The 19,181-nt window shown below is 46.4% G+C and overlaps 1 protein-coding gene across 2 annotated transcripts in view; it reads left to right on the forward strand.

Moving 5' to 3' along the window:
* The window catches only part of CASTOR2 (cytosolic arginine sensor for mTORC1 subunit 2), a 174,124-nt gene that overhangs the window by 143,429 nt on the left and 11,514 nt on the right, over positions 1 to 19,181 (forward strand). For both annotated transcript variants that reach the window (XM_087751425.1, XM_087751426.1), the window contains 6 exons: positions 8,956 to 9,149; positions 9,931 to 10,063; positions 11,384 to 11,507; positions 12,094 to 12,204; positions 13,596 to 13,678; positions 15,138 to 15,232. In XM_087751425.1, coding sequence (XP_087607551.1) covers positions 8,956 to 9,149; positions 9,931 to 10,063; positions 11,384 to 11,507; positions 12,094 to 12,204; positions 13,596 to 13,678; positions 15,138 to 15,232 — 740 coding nt within the window. The remainder of the gene's footprint in view (positions 1 to 8,955; positions 9,150 to 9,930; positions 10,064 to 11,383; positions 11,508 to 12,093; positions 12,205 to 13,595; positions 13,679 to 15,137; positions 15,233 to 19,181) is intronic.

Here is a 19,181-nt window from a genome sequence, read left to right on the forward strand (position 1 = left end):
AGACCTAGAGGCTGCACAGGAACAGGTGCATTTCTGAACAGAGCACGCTTCTTGCCTCTGCTTCTTGAAGTCAGAAAAAGTGGCAGTTTTAACCTGGCTTTTGCTGGCTTTTTGCATTCACAACAGGCTCCAGCAACAATAGTCACTTTATTTTAGCTCTTCCCCAGGAATGGGCTTTTCAGGTTCCTCTGCTTGCCTGTTTTCAGGCAGCAGAGAGATCCCGAACAGCTTATGTTGGGTAAAAGTCACTGGTTTGTCTCTTCAGTCCCAGTGGTGTGCCAGGCGTATTTGATTGTTGGAACCAGCCCAAATTTCTGTCTGCACCCTTAATTGGGAAACAGGGATGGGGACGAGCAGGGAACTCCAGAGGTGTAAATAGATCAGTCAGCCACATGGCGTCATCTCTGCTCTGCACAAATGCAGTTGAAGACGTGCTGAGCAGAAAGAATAATTTTAATTAGCACGTACTCCTTCCCAAGCTCTGGAACTAGTGTAAATGCATAGCCATTCCTGCTGATTTTAATGGACTGGCTAGTAAACTTTCCAGAAAGTTGCCACCCCTCAGCATCTACCTCATCTCATTCCTCAAAATCCATGTAGGCTGGGGCCGTGTCAGCAGAGGTGAGGATCTCTTTGCCGTCTGCTGAGAAGGGGATGTGCGTGTTCCCGGATAGGCAGAAAGAAGCAGCAACAAACTGTCCTCCTCCCTCATCCCGGGGCATGGACGTTGTGCCTGGGATGCCTTCTTGTAACGGTACCGTAAATGGTAAAAATACACTGACTTCTCCATCTTTGAGGATGACATCTCCAGCGCTGTCAGAAAGACTTTCCTACTTCGTGCAGATATGTGGGCAGATACATAACAGTGGAGAAGCTGCACAGCGGTGTACCCTCCCTTTCCTACAGACCTCTTATAAAAGCCTTGCTAGAGAGCTGCTTGATTGGAGCGCCTGCAGAAATGGTTGTTTTGTATGAGAGAGTGGATGGGGGCTGGTTAGAAAAAGTAGGTACTTTACATAAAAAGTTTCCAGCTGTATTTTCAAAATATTCACGTGCCCTTGCAAATTGTTTATGGGGCCAGCTTTGGTGGATCTGGCTGAGCTGACGCAGTCTCTCCAGTAGCTCCTGAGTTGGCTGGAAATATTCAGTATTAAATCACTTGGTGTCTCTGGTTAGGAGCTATTTCTTTCTCTTTGAGAACAGGGCCTGAGGAAATGCCCCAAGTGACCTCGGTGCTCTTGGAAACAGGTTTTTGAGTCTCCCAATTTTTATAAAATAAAGGTGAGATGAATGTATTTGTAATTTCCCTCCAGTAAAGGGCTTGGAGAACTCCCTTGCTGGTGAGTAATAACAGTAGTTTCTGTCAGATGGACGTGGGACCTGGGGTCACTGTGTGTAATTCCCTGTGTATGTAATTTGTCCTATTCACATGAATAGTGTGAAATTCAAACTGGTCATTACACTGGGTAGAGTATGAATTGAAAACATGGGAAAATTGCGCTGGGTATGTTCGCCCATTGTAATGTAAACCCATAAATAGCCTTTTAGATTTAGTTAATCCATAATTGAAAGAAAATCTGTAACAGCAGACAAGGACTGGTACAAGGTACGTTTCATGTGAGAAATGAGGGAAGGTAGCTGCATTGCTCGACGTGCTTTGGGAGCGCTCTTAGGAGGTGCGGATTTGGGGAGAGCTGGTCCATACTGGGTGCTGTACGAGTGCTGGCTGCCCAGAGCTCGGGGAGTGAGACTTTGACAGGCTCTGGGTGCTTGTTTTTCCTTAGAGTGCTTTCTTGTTTGCTTCCTTCTTGTTTTCTTTTTCTTACTTTCCCTCTGTCTCTCTGTCTTTTATGATCTTGATGGTGCAAAGTGAGAGATCTTTGCCTTTCAAACCTACCTTAATACCCCAGAACAGCACTAGCAGCAACAGCTTCCTCTTTCAGTGATGAAGCAAAGATGCTCAAAGAGGCCAGAGCAAAACTTCCCAGTTCCTTCCATTCTCACCCTGTTTTCAGACACTTAAATCTTTGCCACACTCCCTCTTTGGGCAGAAATTTTTCATGCTGCTTGTCTACCTAGCGCTGACTTTTGCATTAACTGTGAAGGACTTCAGTTGTGAGATGTATATAAACCTCAACTAAACAGGCCAGCTGTTTCTGGAGAGCAAGATTTAGAAGAAAGAGGGGTTTTTGTACCCACTTTATAGATAGGAAACTGAGGCACAGAAACATTGAGGTTAAATATATAAAATGTCAAGTTGTCATTTCCTCACTGCAGAGTGTTTGAGTTTATGAACCTAACAATGTTCTTTTGACGGTTTTGTGAGTGGGATAATACCTAAAGAGGAAAACGAGATGACAGGTTTCACAGCTTCCCTGTTGAGGGAGTTTAGAATAAAAACCCTCAGTTTTGCATGCTCTGATAGGAGAAAACGTCAAAAACACAGAAGCACGCAGTCAGAGATGGCGAGGTTCCCTGGCTGTGGAGCCAGCCCTGCAGAATTGCCTGGGCATCGCATCAGGAGCAAATTTGGGATGCACAAAGAACAGCAATAAAAGAGACAAAAATTGAAGTTTGATGGTCCACTGTGATCCTGAAGAAACCTGCCGTCCCGTTTGCTGGTAGGGCTTGGTATCTAATGAACATTTAGAGCTACCCGCGCTTTAAAAATTCCTGATATGGATGAGATGTCTCACTGCCGGCTCACGCCTCTGAGACTGAGCCAGAACGCATGCTGCGGGGCAGAGGGGCAATGCTGGAGGCACTGTGCTCCTCGTGTCATGACCTGTGCTCGCAGGGCACGGTCTCCTGTACCTGCCTGTGGCACCCGTCACCTCCAGTATTGCCCTCTGAAGAGGGTGGCAGCTGACCAAACCATTAGCATAAATGGAAAAATTTGCAAAAGCTGCTTGCTTGTGAGCACGTCGACCTCTTCCCAGGACGAGCTTGAGCTCGTTGGCATGCGAGATGATTTCAGCTGAATCAGAGCTGTGGGATTTTCTTCTCTTGCGCACAAAAGCATTAACTTTTTGGACGTAATCACCATGTTTCCCAACACAAAGCCAAGCAGTGTGCTTTCATCTCGCCCGGCTATTGTGCTTAGATAAGTCCCTTGGTGTGGGAGTGCTCCGAGACGCTCGAATCAAACCGACACCAAGGACTTTCTGTCTGGCAGCCATCTCACGCCGCGCTGCAAACTGCCTGTGGGGCTTGTTTCGAATTTGTGCAGCAGCAAAAGTCTTTGCTCCCAGTTATTAAGTGCAAAGCTGGCAGCGCATATGTTTTGAGGAGGAAAGTAAGGGTATTTGCAGCCTCTGAAAGGTTATGATTTGCATTATAACATCCCCAAGACATTTTTGCTGCCCTGGTGGGGTCCCCGTGGGGGAAGCACAGCAGTGGATTGCTTCGGCTTGTCCTTGCAGCAGAGCAAAGTGAGAAACGGGGCATCCTGCAGGAATAGCCCTCGTGCCTCCGGAGTAGGGAGGACCAGGACACACAAAGCTGGGCACTGGACCAGCTTCAGAGCTCTTTCTGGATTTTAGTACACTATAGAAACTGATAAATGACATCTTTACCCTGCTTTATCTGCTTTCGCATGGCTTTCTGAAAGTGAGAGAAACAGTGTGCTCCATTTCCTAACGTTAAAGGAATGTTTACTTAGCCTAATTTTGCAAAAGAGATGAGGCTCAGGTGGTTATCCTCCTCGCGCTCTCCCCCACCCCCCCAAAGATTTTGAGCTCATGTGGCCGGTTTCCACAGTGCCCTCAAAGATAAAAAAATTCCTAAAAAGTTTTCTGAGCAGAGACATCCAGTTCAAACACATGCACTTTATTTAGATGTCAGGGAAACCCCGCCAGCGGGTGCTAGAAACCTGCCTCAGGCATCCCGGCTCCCCGTGGGCCCATTGATGCAGCTGCAGCACCCGGTGGCCTCTCCAGCCCCTCCTCCGTGGCTGTGTGATAAGGCCAGAGAGAAGTGAGAAAGATGCCCGGGCTTTGGGTCAGGCTTTATGACCTGAGATAATCCCTTACTTTATTATAAGATGGGATTTTAAAACTGCAGAGCAATGAAAAGCTTCCACTGGGCAGTGGGAAGAGAACCCTTTAATAAACATAAAAATCCTATTAAAAATATATATACATAAACTCTGCTGCCACATAGAAGCATTGGCGACAGCTTTTCCAATTTATCATGAATTTTGCAGTTGGCAGTGCTTTTATTTTTAATGCCTGACCATTGGAGTCCTGCTATTGCAGGAGCCTTTTTCTCTATCTTTTTAGTACAAGCAAGAGTCTAGCTGTCATTTCTGCAGAGAGAGGCTATAAAAGATGAAATAAGTACAGTGTAAGGGATCTAAAGCAAGAAGGCTGGTCAAAAAATCCACAGTATCTTTTAATTTCGTTATTTTTTAACATTTGGAGTTAGCTGTGGCTGCAAACATAAGTTCTATAACGATGAATTGAATGAGCAATTGGTTCATTCAGAGTACCAGAACAAATCAAGGAGTAGCACATCACCCAGAATACTCTGCTATAATGCAGAAATTTGTGTACTGAGTGAAGATAAGTGCTTAGGAGATGATCTAATGTGCCACACCAAAGAAACAAACCAGCTGAACGCCTTCATTTCTCTCCAAGCACTGCAATAAATCCATCATATATCTACAGTTTCACTTGAAAACTAATAGGTGTGCTCAAGTGGGTATCTGATTGCCGTTAAGTTGCAACAAGGTCCACAGAAAACAGCTCACAGGGTGTTCTTTTGGAGGAAGGGAATAAGTCTCCGGTTCGCAGCGCTTGGCACAGCACTGATCCAGGTATCAGTGTGGATTACTGAAGTATATTTCTGCTGCGGAACTGTGCATTTTCCAGTTATCTCCCCTTAACTGTAACCCTTTTATGAGAAATTTGGACCCATTTAAATTAGGTACAGAAAGGGGAAAAAAAAGTTCTGGTGGTGGTGCACTCAGCGCATCTTGCACATTTTCCAGCGCTCCTCCAGAGCAGGAGGACTCTCTCCCAGTGCTTTGCCTCCAGCCATACAGGGAGCGTGAGGCTGAGGGGTCCCCAGGGTGGAAAACGGAGGCAGAAAAGCGTTGTTTGCCCACCATTATGTAGACCCATGCTGTTGGGCTGACTCTTTGGTCAGGGCTGTTAAACCAGGAGATTTTCCTTCCCTGCTTTCTGTGGCCACCTTGGCTGCTTGCAAAGACCCATGAGCTGGAAGCTCATCATCTGGCCAGCATCCTCCCAAAGGTATTTTAAGAGTGCCACGTGGAGCACCAGCTCACAGTGCTTACAGCATTTTGTAGCACTCCGGCGGCAGCAATTCAATCCTTATCTGGGTTTCGGCCAACGTTTGTTGTCCTCTCTGGAAACGGTATTGATTATTTGAGCTCAGGAGCCAATTATGGCCAATATGATACTCACCACATCACGTCCCAGGATGACGCGTGCCATGGAGGCTGCTTTGCTTCAACTGTACCTGCCAAATGGGCCAGTGAGGCTCTGGACAGACCTCTGGCCTTTTAAATCACCCATGGTGTGATGGTGGGCAGCAAAGGATGGTTATGGAGCCTGCAGGCAGCTGACCCACTCCTGGGTGCCTGCTCCTGGCAGCAGGTCTGCAAAGTGTTACGCAGCAATACCACAAAAATCTGAAGGCTTCACCCCAATGCAAATTCAAAACAAAGACCCCGATTATAATAAGCAAAGCCCAAGTTTCTGACCTTGTAGAGGTCCTTCTCAGCCAGAGGTGAGATGTCCCCTGTGATCAGAAGCAGGGGTGACCCGCACTCTGATAAACGTGTTGCAAGAGGACCCAAGCGCCCAACAGAGAGATTTCTGCGCCGATCTCTCGGTGCGAGGACAGGAGATGCTGCGGTGCTGAAGCTGTGGGATGTCAGGAGCTCTGCTCTCCTGTGGGGGAAGTGGTGGAGATGGTGGGTTTGGTGGGTTGATGCTGAAACGTGGGCAATTCCTCATTTTGCTCTTTATTTATTACCTTATTCTGCCTCACTGAGCCCGCATTAATGTTACGTCTGGTGTTTTCAGCTCTCCTTGGGTTTACTGCATTTAACAGCTTCCTAGGCAAAGCACCTTCCCACGTGGCTTATTTGATGCTATTTAGATGAATTTGTTGAGCCTCTAGCTTGGGTTGGTTTCATTAAAATTTGGGCTGTATTTTTCCATCTGGCTGCCTAGTGGAAACAGTGTCCAAAATTGGTATTTCAGTTGCTTTCTGTATATTTTTTGCAAAGTTAATTGAATTACGAGAAGCAGGTTACTTAAGCAAATGCAATGGCCCCCGTCACACTTCATAGGGCCTGTTAAACACGTAAAACCAAACATGATCAACACTTTCTAGTAATTACAAACGCAACGGGCAAATCAGCCTTCCTGCCCCCTGAGGAAGAGGTTGATGAGGTCTTCTTGGGGCAGCTCCTCCAGCAGCACTGCTGCCGGAGTGAAATGTGATAATGCCTCCGTCCACCGTGAAATACTGCATCTTCCATCACATCCCTGACCCAAAATAGTATTTAAACTGGTATTTAATGAACTGCAGCCAGGCCCGCGTCACCCGTACAAAGCAGGAATATCATCTACTCTGTTTATAGAGAGGGAAACAAGTTGTAATCTTTTCTCACTGCTGGTAATGAGTCATTAGCGGACTTGGGCCCATCTGGGACGTGCCCGCTGCGGGTGGGACAGGTTGGCAAGCACAGGACCCCGGAGCACACGGAGCTGCCCGTGCATCTTGCGCAGCTGGCACAGTTACTGGGGCAGCCGCGTTGCCAGAGGCTTTTGGGGATGAGTTTGCAGAGAGGAAAGGTGTCACTTGACCTTTCTGTGATTTAGTTGCCTGGCTGCTTTAATGGCTTTGGGATGCGGGAAATGGAAGTGTAAATACTGATGACGTGCAGGTGGCCTCGCCTGCGCCTGCTCGCTCCGTGCTGCCAGGGAGCAAATACATGTCCAAAGAAGGAACACATCTTTTTTTTTTTTTCCCTTCTTATTTATTTCACAGGCAAGGAGCAGAGGTGGGAATAAAGGAAAAAAAGATGTCAGCTGCTTATTAGATCAGCAGCAGTTGTTTTGAGCCCTAGCTTCTCCGTGCCAATTGATGTAGTAAGCTTTGTTTTGGGGGTGCTTTTCTGATGCAAAGAGTTGTCTGATCAGAAAATGGTATTTTGCTGCAATAATTTTGTGCAAGCAACTTACACTGGTCTCTCTGAAGTAACATGCTGTTGATTAATGCATAAACTTACCCATTCTCCCTGGTGTCTAGTTTTCATTCCATGTAAGCTCTGATTATTCAGTAAAAAAGAAACATTGGCCTATGAAGCTAAACATTAAAATGCAGAAGCAGAACCCTCAGTGTCCCCACTGTTTGCAGCATGTTTGCTCAGGGTTATTTTCATGCCACACACAATTGAGGTTATTGAGGAGAGTAAAACGAACGGTATTTGTTATTCGGTTCATTTTGGGTTTTCAGCGCTGTCGTCGTCTCACAGCAGTGGTGCCTGGGGATTCAGGGGGTGTGAGGTTATGAATTTATTACATGGTGTCTGGAGCTGTACAGAAACCGCTCCCAAAGGTCTCACTGAAGGAGAAGGAAAGGATGCTGTATGGACGAGCCAGGAGTGGGTGGACAGAGTAGGAAACATGGGTATGGAGACATGAAGTGGCTTGCCTACAGTGCCAGGGCGCTGACTGCAAGAGCAGCAATACCGGGATTTGTGCTTTTGGAATGCTGGGATGCGTCTAACCTCTGAGCAAAGTGCGTAGATTTCCGCTGGGACCTCTGCTGTGTCTTTGCTGGCTGGATCTGCATCTGAGGTCAGATTCCTTACACCAAGTAGATTTAACTGGGATTATACATTTGTAAGTCTAGGTCTGGATCTGAACTGTTTGTTTCTATAATTTGCCAAACCAAAATCCAAAGTCCAGAGAATCGTAGAGAAGTTTATGCCTTCATTCCAGAGTCCGCGTCTGTTTTTACAGGCTGTTAATACGTTAAGTTTTCTTTAAAATAGTTAATAATTTGTATTAAATGGTTTAGCTGCAGATTTTTAACTACTTAAGGACAATAGACTAGAAGCAAATGGAATGGAACTGGGTTATTCTTAAAAAGATTTCCATTATCTTAGCATGTGAGCACCTTGTAATCTCTAGTGTATATGTTACACCATCCATCCCTTACAGAGCTGTGTGGCTCTTGTCTTTTGCTTTAGAGATGGAGGCAGCAGCCCGCAGATGCATAGGGTACCTGCTCTGCGTCTCCAAAGTCTTGGGCTAGTGCCCAGGCTGCTCTGTCCACCTCCATCTCAAGTCCAGGAGAACAAAATTTGGGTTTAGAGCAGGAAGAAGGAAACAAAAGAGACCAGAAAAGCTCGAGTAAAGCATTAGGAGAAATTGTGTGATAGAAGAGATTTGAATTAAGTCAAAGACCTTAGGCTGTTTCCACATGGGGAAGTCAGCAGTGCTGGTCACCAGCATCTGAGCGAATCACTGAGGCTCATGTAGTTCCCTGTGTTGTCCTTGAAAATCTGTATAGAATCATAGAATCATTAAGGTTGGAAAAGACCCTTAAGATCATTGAGTCCAACCGTTAACCTATCACTGCCAAGTCCACCACTAAACCATGTCCTCGAGCACCACGTCTACCCGTCTTTTAAATACCTCCAGGGATGGAGACTCAACCACTTCCCTGGGCAGCCTGTGCCAGGGCCTGAATGAATCCTGCAGTGGAAGTTGATGCAATCGGTATATCTAAAAAATGGCACAGTACCAACCTGTGAAGCAGCATGGGAAGCCCAGGAGGTTGGCTGGACAAGTGGGCTCATCTCATTCCTTGTGCTGAGGTCTGTGCTGACCACATACAGACCACATGGTGGACCTGGCTTTCTCTGCCTCTAAAACAAACCTCTGTCCTTCCCCTCTGTCTTCTTTGCAGAGCTCCCTTCCTCGGAACACTTGAGCGTGGCTGATGCAACATGGCTTGCCCTCAACGTGGTGTCTGGTGGAGGTGGCTTCTCCGGCTCCCAGCCCATTGGAGTGACCAAAATTGCCAAGTCAGTAATAGCACCACTAGCTGACCAAAATATCTCAGTGTTCATGCTCTCCACCTATCAGACGGACTTCATCCTGGTAAGAGGACGTGAGAGGATCAGGCAGAGTTACCTGTTACTAGAGGAGAGTTCAGTTGGGCAGTTTTAATGACATTTCTGGGAACAAGTTGTTTGAGGAGCAGCAGAAGTACCAAAGTCTGCTTTTCCCAGAGCTCTGTGTCTTGTAGTTAGGCTCTCTGACATCTCAGGAGCTTTTCCCATGGGATGAAGCATTTGTTGGTAGGGGTTATCTGGTGTCTAACGAGAGTGCTGAGTCCACACTGCAGTCTCTCCCTTAATGAAGGCACTGGCAGCATTTCCCACCATCACTCAGACATTGGTTTTCTGAGAGTTAGAGGAACGTAGTGTCCGCTGCCAGGTTGGCTGATGATGGCCAAGAGGCTCCAAAGTTGTTTTGGGGATAGACAGACAAACTGTTTTTCTGTCTCACACATGCGTATGTGCACGCACACAGGGCATGGCCACATAAGCTTTATTTCCTTAGGAAACAAGGCTGAAGAACAGGCAGTGCTGCGTTCTTGGAGGGATGCTGGAAAAGAGGTGAAACATCTCCCTCTTAAAAGTCTCCGCACTCTTTCCACAGTCTTAAAAGCACTGTGGTGCTTAATCCTGCTGATATTTGCAGTGATATCACCAAATGATAGACACACATCCAGGTGGTAATTATCCTTACACACCTGCTGGATCAAGCAGGAGTGATGTGTCCATTTTTCTGTGCCCTGACAGTACATAACCTCCACTGCAGTGTATTCTCCTCTCTGGTGCACGCCGTCATGAGCTAATCCTGTTGTCAACTTCAGGTACGTGAGCGAGACCTGCCCTTTGTGATGCACACGCTGGCTGCTGAGTTCACCATCCTCAGAGTAGTGAATGGGGAGACAGTGGCTGCCGATGACCTTGGGATAACGAATGGATTTGTCAAACCAAAACTGGGTAAGGACCAGCATGGGCTCAGCTTGCCAGGGAGTTGGTCTCCACGACACATGGGGGCGAAAGTCTGCATCCTACCTCCCTTCAACATTATGGTGAACGTTTATCCTGTTGTAAGATAATAAACTATCTTAACACATGCCTGAGTCTATCCCAGTTCAACCAAGGATTTGAGTAGGTGCTTAACTTTTTGAGTAATGCTGATGAGCTTTGCTGAATTTAAGCCTTCTAATGCTAGAGGAGACATGCCTTTTGTAGGACAGAAGGTTAAAATACAATTCATTTCAGTTGCAAAATAACATTGTCTCTAGCCCATACTTCCATGCTTCAACCTTTCAAAGGAAAATGGCTTATATAAAAGCTTGTTTAAGTATTGCAGTGACTGATGCACAGAGAATACTGTTCTTCAACTTTCACACTTCAATACCAGTCAGGATCAAGGCCACTGTCAGCCCAGAGCTGTACAGAACCTTAGGATGCTTCCAGTCTAGAGGAACAAGCATCAAGCAAAGGGCACAATCAGGAAAAGGAACTACTTAAATACATGTGTTTACCTACACACCTGTGTGTAATTTTGTGCCTATAACCAAACAAAGCAGGCATCAGTTATTATGAAGTACCACTCGCCCTCATCACTCAATAACTATAGATAATCTTGTTTAAGAAAACGAGCCTTCTACGAAAAGCATGAAGGAAGGGCACAGTGAAACGCACGTTGATTATGCACAGGTATGCAATTCACTGTGTTGCTGTGTTGAATAGTTGCGTGCCTCAATACCGGCTGCTTCTCAGCTGCTGGCTGCAAGCGTGTTTGCCAAGCTGCTGCGTGTCAGCTGATTTTTAATTTTTGTAGATATTATGGCAAAATGGGCCCCCAGAAAGGGGGAAAAGAGGGTGTACTGCCAGCAACCACAGTCGGAGACATGCCTTCCATAGCCCTGCCTGTTAAATGGCGGAAGCCTGAATGTGTTTCTACTTTTCAGTTTGTGTTTGCATCTCCTTTAGCTTGCCCCTTGTCTCACGTGGATGTACCCGATGGCCTGAAAGCCCCTACAAGCAGAGAGCTGACCTGTGCCCCGTGCAGGGCAGGGTACTCAGGATGATCTCACCCTACGCCCCGGGGAGGACACCACAAGAGCAGGCTGTCCCCAGGCTCCTCGGTCCCTGTCTGACAGCCAGCAGGGCTTCGGGAATGAGGAACTTTCTTATAAACACTGTCAGTTTTCCCTGCGGCCGGTGCGTGGATAACACATGTCTGGTGGGACGCAAACCTGCTGCAGACGTGGCTTCATAGTTGTATGTGTCTGTGTGTGTCTCTTTCAGTTCAGAGGCCTGTCATTCATCCCCTTTCCAGTCCAAGTAATATGTTCTGCGTCACCAGCCTGGATCCAGATACCCTTCCCACTGTTGCTACACTCCTAATGGATGTCATGTTTTACTCCAATGGGTAGGTCCTGGCAGGGAGACAGGCTCCCAGGGGAGGTGTGGCTGGTGTCTGGAGGCACAAATTCCCATTGCTCCTCCAGGATGCCCAGGGATCTGCTGTGGCCTTACGCTGTGGCTGTGCTCTGCACTTAGGGAGGGAGGTTTCACAGGCTCAAGAGGGTTGTCCTGACAGGTGGAAGCCAATTAGGAGATTGAGGGTGCCCAAAGACATCATTTGGCTTTGGAAAGCTGAGCCTTTTCAGATTTAAGCTAAGAGTAGCAATGTGATCAATGTGCTGCATATCCACATATGACGGGAGGATGTTTGGCTGGCTGTGCTGCTGTCCATTGGCGCCTGTGCTCCTGGCCCACAGCCTCCTGCGAGAGGACCTGGGGGCAGGGATGGGAGAGTTTGGTCAATTGTGGGGACTGGCATTTTTTTCCCATGCAAAATCAAAAAAATGAAAAGCAGTATAATGTGACTGGACTCAGTGTCACTTCCCTAAGTCAGTGTATGAATATTTCTGTTTCCACTGGCTATATCTGCTTTAAAAGCCTTCCTTTGCTCTTCTAGCCACAGTTAATGCTGTTCTCTTCTGTTTCTTCAGAGTAAAAGACTCAGTGGTGGGCAACGAAGACTCGGGACACATTCGCTTTTTCTCCTTTTCTCTCATTGAGGGTTACATCTCCTTGGTCATGGATGTCCAGACACAGCAGAGGTGAGCTTTGATCTTAGGGTCCAAAAAAGCACCTGGGATGTTCTCAAAGGAACAGGGGGCAGCTTAAGCTCCTCCATGTTAATTCTTGGGAGCCTCATTGCGTGGGTGTCATGTGCCTGTACACCCTGTCACTTTTCTGAGTGAAGTCTGGTGTGTTAGTTCCAGCGCCTGAATTTTGGGCTTGTCTGTCCAAGCCCCCAGTGAAATCACAAGCCAATGTAATGCAGGGTTATCTCACTTTGAAAGAGGAACACTGGAGCAAAGTGATTTTGACATTTTTATTCCATTGTTCATTAGTTGTGCTTGTAAGAGCAAAACCCAAAAAACCATGGTGTACGTGGTTGAAGTCTTACTGCTAAAGGCCAAAAGTAGGGTGGGGACGTCAGTGATGCTGTCCTTCCTCTTTGCTTTTACACATGGCTGGGCTTGGTGCGGAGTCTCGTTGTGATGATAATGTACTGAGTCATCCCTGTGCAGCGGGAGCCCATGACTCGTTTGTCTGGCAAGGAGAAAGTCAGCTAGGGAGCAAATATCAGCCTGTTCGTGTGTGTGTGTGTGTGTGTGTGTGTGTGTGCTTCTGCAGCTTCACATCACAGGAGTCTCTGAGGTCTGGAGGCTAGACAGGATGCTGCACTGAGATGCAATGCATAGATTTGCTTTTGACACACAGTGCAGTGTTTGGTTTTGATTTGTGCCTGCCCTAGGGACTTGTTTTGCAGACTATTAATTGCCCTCTTGAAAGTTTCTTTGACCTTAATTGGAGTAAACCTCTGTCTGCCTTCAGGAGAGGCTAGAGGCTTGGAGCAGCAGCCTGGTGCTTGGGGAACCTGGGCAGCCAGTTCCTTCTCTGTCACAGACTGCCTGCTTGACCTTGGCCAAGTCTCTCAGCCACTGGTCTTCTTTCCCCTGCTAAAAAACGGGGATCTCTGCAGGGATCCCAGGGACCTCCCAGGGATGGTATGGAAAAAAGCACTGATGATGCTCAGACACAAAAACAGTGGTCATGGTTCACATTCCAAAGAGAATAGGTATGGAAACATATTCTGTCCCTAGGTGTTTCTAAATGCAGCTCAAATTAAGCCTTCAGATTAACGGTCTCAATGTTTGTAAAGCTGGGGCATGGCCTGTTTCTTAGAAATCTTTTTCTGTCCCTCTCTGGGTGCCTATGCACACTTCCACCATCAGATGCTGATTTACCATAGGACATCTGGAGGGGCACGCAAGTGCATCTGTCCCGCTTGCCTTGAGTTTTCTCAGTTTCACTGAGCTGCTGCCGCCGCTATCATTGGCTTCAAGCAGCGCAGGGATACAGGAACAGCAGCATCCCCGCAGGCAGAATCTGACACTGCTGTGTTTTAATTGCCATGTTTGGTGTTCCTTTTCTTTTACAGATTTCCTAATAATTTGTTGTTTACAAGTGCATCTGGCGAACTCTGGAAGATGGTGCGGATTGGTGGGCAGCCTCTTGGCTTCGGTAGGTAAACATTTGGGAGATCAGGTGGTGCACAGGTAGTCAGTCGCCTCAGGGCCTTCAAGGATGATGGAAAAATCCATCTGAGGACGAGGCTTTTTAAAAGCCAGCAGCTTAATGTGACTTTGCAAGCTGAGATTTTCAAACAGGAGGAGCCTGACTCCTACCTAATAAGTCAGACTTCTAAATATACTTTTGAAAGTGCTACGTGCTTGACAGCTCCATCTAAATGGCATTCATCTGCTGGACTTCGGAGGTAGCTACAGCTGGGTCTCTGTTTAAAGAGAAAAAGTGATCAAAAAGATGGCATGGGAATGCATTGTAGATGACTGAAATCAGTGGTCAGAAGGCACTGTTGTACTCCAGTGCAGTCCTTGGGCAACTCTGTGGCTTTAGTAGATTTACTACAGATTTATAGCAGTCCAAGTGGGAGTCCTATTCATAGACCTGTTTCACATCCAGTGCTGCAAACATTTTCTCTACTGAAAAGAATATTGGACCTAAGTAGCACAGAGCAAATGCTTCACATCTGCAGAGGAGTTCTTGTTATTTTTATGTCCCCTGTAATTTTAAGGAGTCCAACCTGAACATGGCAACAAAGGCTTGATCTTCGGAAAACACTGGGGCTCCTTCCCATGGTCTCTGAAACAGTTACAAAATACAGTTTTCAAGAACATTTCTGAAAAATGTTTGGCCGATTTTTATATTTAGTTGCAACTTCTACACCAGACAGCCAAAAGTAGCAAGAAGGAAATTTTCATGCACCTTCTCTTTATGCATCTGAGAAGCAAAATACGTAGAAATGGCATGCTATATGTCATTGATGGGACATCAAGACACCTACCAGTCCCCAAAATGTGCAAAGTTTAAATATTTTAGCTTAAAATCAAGTTGAAGTGTTCAATTTGGATCTCAGATTTCATCTGGAAACAATGTACCATTGATCTGCGATGAACAGGACAGATGAATCATTTAAACTAGTGTAAAATCCTGTCTCAGGGGCTGTGGTGGGCTGTGGTCCAGGAACCATGTGTCCAGGCTGACCAGCGGGTCAGCATCTCCTCTTAGAGATGTGGGGCAAAGTGTTCAGTAGCAACAGCTAAAGAGAAAAATGGAGGTTAAGGGTATATGAGACTGGTTTTGGTGCTTCCTTCCTGAACGTCATTAATTGCCTTGCTTTGGACCTATGAAAATCGTTCCAGTTCTAGTGTTTTGTGCCTTGGGGGATTTACATTTCTCTGTAACAGAAAGAAGGCAATAAAATCAAATGTGCAATGTATCGTGGTGGTCCAGAGAGCCTGATTCTGTGAGAAAGAACACATTTTACTGTAGAGATTCCTTCTGATTGGAGCTTGTGAAGACAAACTCCTTCCTGTATAGGCATGGGGCTGGTGAGAGCCAGGAGTTCTGCGAGACTGACAGGTGCCGTTCAGACAATGACTGATTTTTATCTCCCCCACAGATGAATGTGGAATTGTCGCTCAGATTTCTGAGCCTTTGGCTGCAGCCGATATCCCAGCCTACTACATCAGTACTTTTAAGTTTGATCACGCATTGGTGAGTATCAAGACAGCTTCTTTGGAATAGGGGAGATCTTTTCTGTGGGAGAAGACTCACGATGAGAACATCATTTCCCATCTGGAGAGCTTGTTGGAGTGCCTTTGCTCTGACGTAGCCCAGCAGTTACCTCTCTCCAGCCTCCTGGCTGTCGCTGCCCTGGGTCAGAGGCTCCTGAACCAAGCCCAGCCCTACCCCAAGGCAAAGCCATGTTAGGGAGTGTCATTCTTGCAAAAGGCTGGCCCCAGTCCTTAAGGACCTGCAGCAATGGAGACTTCACAACCTCTCGGAGCACTCTCTTCCACTGTGTCACTGTCTTTTATTAGCAACAGCCACAAACCCTCTCCGTTTTCCTGCAAACATAGTCGGAGGCTCCAGACTCTCAGGAGGGCGCCTTTGCGTGTGGAGAACTTTTTGAAGAGTCTCCTAATAGCAGACCCCTGCCTTCATCTCTCGCTACCTGCATGTCCCTAACCTTTGCATTTTGAGACCCATCTGTGAGTCCTCATAAGCTCTGCTGTCCCTGTATGGTCCTCCTCATGGTGTAGGCCTTTGATAAAATCGCAATAATTGGCAGCACAGCAAGGGAAGGTGATTTTGAAGCAGAGAAGGGTGTTGCCATGTTTGTTCTCATGAGTGCCTGTAAGCAGTTGCAGCAGAGTCATCAGCATGAGAGTCTTGCCATTCATGCAGGGTTCTCTTCTCTTTTATACTGGTGGATATTTTACCTTCTAGGCCTACCTCTGCTCTTCCTTTGGCTGCATAGGACACCCTCAAAAATGAGGAATTTCCCTGAAAAGAGAAAATTGCTATGCCTGTAGCCACAAACAGGATGGCATTTGACTTGGAGCCCATTCCCCAAGTGCTGAGGGATGGAGTCAGTAGCCCATGTGCTAACAAAGCTAACAAAACTCAGCTGCTTTGTGCTTTTCTTTTTTTTTTTCTTAAATGTGCACTTTATTGCATTGTACTTCTCCTTTCATCACTGTAAAGTCACTGCTCAGGCCCTACTTTTGACCTGTAAAAGCTCCAATGAGTTCAAGGCGGGTTTTTTTCAGCTAATTACTTTGGTTTTTCACAGTTGGTGTGAACCATTTGCAGCCTATAGGTCATGTGTGTAAAGAGTAAAAGTAAATATTATTCCAGATAGCAAAGGTCAAAGTGTTATATATGTTTGTCTTATTTTCTTGAATATTAACTGTGCTGATAAGATAAGCTAATAAAACACCATTTTAAAATCAATACTGTTAGCTTTGCCTCACATTCCTACCTGTTGTTTTGGCCCCAGGTGCATGCTTTCTGTGCAGAGCACAAGGTGCAGAGTGCTTCTAGTTGTCAAGCATTATCTGGAGAGCTAAGCCCTTTCGGTTAAAATAGATATTTCACTTAAAACTTGTGCCATACAATTGTGATGACTCTGCAGGCAGCTCCGCCTTTTAAAAGTGTCTCATCCTGCTGCATCTGAGCCCAGCAGATCCCTGCCTCTGAGCAGCTGGCAGGTATTATTTGGGCCATGCTCTAAGGTCTGCAGATCTTCCTTACTCAAATAAGTATTTTAGCATTTTCCTTGCTACTTGCTGTTTTCTTTTTGTATGGTTTTAAAAGCCTTTTCATCTGGACAGTGCTATTCTAGCTGTGAAATCCTTCCACCATGTGGAAGGTGCATTTCAAGCCCTCCTTTGCTTGACTTTGCTCCGGGCATGGTGGCTGGGCTGTGTGCTTGCTGGCTCTAGGTTGGTTTTGTTGGCCAAGACCCGGACCTAGATTTTGTCATGTTTTCCCTAACTTTGCTACTCAGACACCTTGACTTCTAGTGACATTTCTCAAGGTCTAAGTGCATCTTGAACCCTTTCTCTACATCCTCCCTTTCTTTATTTAAGCTTGATCAGTTCTTGTCAGCAGTTCAGAGTGCTTTATAAAAGCTTGTTGTTCCCTTTGACCTGATCTTTTTTCTCCTGTGCATCTTAAGGTGGTTTTTGTTGCTTAATTTTTTATTTGCCCTGGGTGTTAATACTCAGGTCTTCTTGTAATGCTATAGCTGTAGAAGTTTGCCCTGGAAATCAGGACCTGTGCTTGAGAAGAAATGCCTTTGGGAGACAATCCTGAGATGGGAACCTCCAGGTCTCCGGTGTGTCCCCGGGTGACATAAGGTGGGGCTGGAGAGAGCTGTGGTTTCCAGCTCCCTCTAGAGAGAGCAAGTGAGAAGAGTCCCTTTTCCAGTTGCTCTGCTCTCACTGCCTCATGCTCAGAGGTATCTTGCTCTTCTTCACCAGCATTTTGTATCTAATGAGGCTGAAGCTATGTCTGGGACATAGTTTGGAGCTTTACGTTTCCCTTCATGGTAGATGCTTTGATCTGCCCTCTAGCTGATGAGTGAACATTTTGCACCGGCTGCCCTGGGATAGGGATCTTTTCTAAGGGGCAGAGAGGGGTAGGACTTCTCCGCTGATGGCAAACTAGGATGCGTCCTACAAATCAAAACTGTTCATACATCTGTCCTGGAGAAAATCCAGCCCAAACATTTGTGGTATGATTGATATCATTTCCCTGACGTGAAGGGAGTCAGGCATTTTGCAGTGAATGAAGGATCAGCCCGTTGTGTTTAAGTGACGAGGTGGGTCCATGCAGGTCAAAGCCAGTTGGCCAGAACCATCTGGTTCTGCTTCCTCCTGCTTCTGTACTGCACTGAAGGAGCATATGGAGAGACCCGCTGATCATCCGCTGGGGCTGGCTAAGAAAATATGTTTTGCCAAGCTGATTCCTATGTCTTTTCTCATTATCTTGTGGAGAGGCAAAGAGTCATACAGCTTCTTCTACTGCAGTGTTGAGGGGAGGCAGTGGAGAGTCCTGTCCCAAAGTCCTATTCCCTGCGCTGGAGGTTTGCTGAGGTTTTCTTCCTAACCCAGAAGAATTTGCTGTATGCTTCTTTTAAGATTATTTTCTTCCTTTCCCAGCTGACTTTTGTTCACACATCATCAGAGTTAGCTGCTCCTATTCCATCTTCCCACTGGAAAATGGAACGTTTTTCTTGTTATTTGTCATGGGTTTTTTTCCTCAGGTTTGTTAAAAGCGTTGCAGAAAATCACAGTCCAGTTGTATTTCCACTGTCTGAGCTCTGGAGGGTGTCCAATGAATCCAGGTATTGTACTCCTGGCCAAGGACTCAAATACCTTGCAGAGGAGACAGTCCTTCCTTCAACTTATTGAATGTGAATTATTTTGGCTTCTTGCAGCAGTTCACAGATAATTTATTTTTCCCTCAGTTCCCTTTCCACTTTCCAAGAGCTGTTAGCTGCCTGTCCCCTGAGTTTCGTCTTTGAATTTGTGTAATGGTCAGACGCCTCTTTCCTGTCTGATGGAACTTTACTTGTGATACTCTTTTCTACCGATAACAGTCGCTCTGAGATCTTTTGCATCTTCTGTTACAAGGGGTTTTTCTTGCAGTAAGTGTGAAAAGAATCCCACTAATAATTTTGTATATGGACTTCTATCCATAGACTGGATAAGACACAAGACTGGATAAGAAAGCTTAGGTGCTACACTGCACCATCTGGGACCCCCCACCACAAGTAGACTGGCAGTTCTTTTCTTCTTTTCATGCACGTGTTCCTCTGTCACCTGACGTGGTCTCCCCACCCACACTTATGGGTCTCAAACCTGTAGGAGGCCCCAGAGAGCCTCATGGAGCCCTTAGGCTCCATCACACAAATCCATCAGCCCAGGCACCTTGCATGAGCGAGCTCCTGATATACAAATGCTTTACCAACAAAAGGAAGGGAAAGGAGGGGAGAGGAAGAGGAGGAGGAAAGGAAAACACCAACACAGTTGCCTCCCCACCAGCACCCACCATACAGAGAGCAAACCAGCCAGCTCTCACTTACGATGTTTGCTCCTAGGGGTACCATGGGTTAACACTTTTGAACCGGAGGGTGTCTCTTCTAGATGGAGTC

Source organism: Nipponia nippon, unplaced genomic scaffold (genome assembly GCF_047370975.1).
Source record: "Nipponia nippon isolate SJK-2023a ecotype South Korea unplaced genomic scaffold, ASM4737097v1 scaffold_15, whole genome shotgun sequence".
Lineage (NCBI taxonomy): Eukaryota > Metazoa > Chordata > Aves > Pelecaniformes > Threskiornithidae > Nipponia > Nipponia nippon.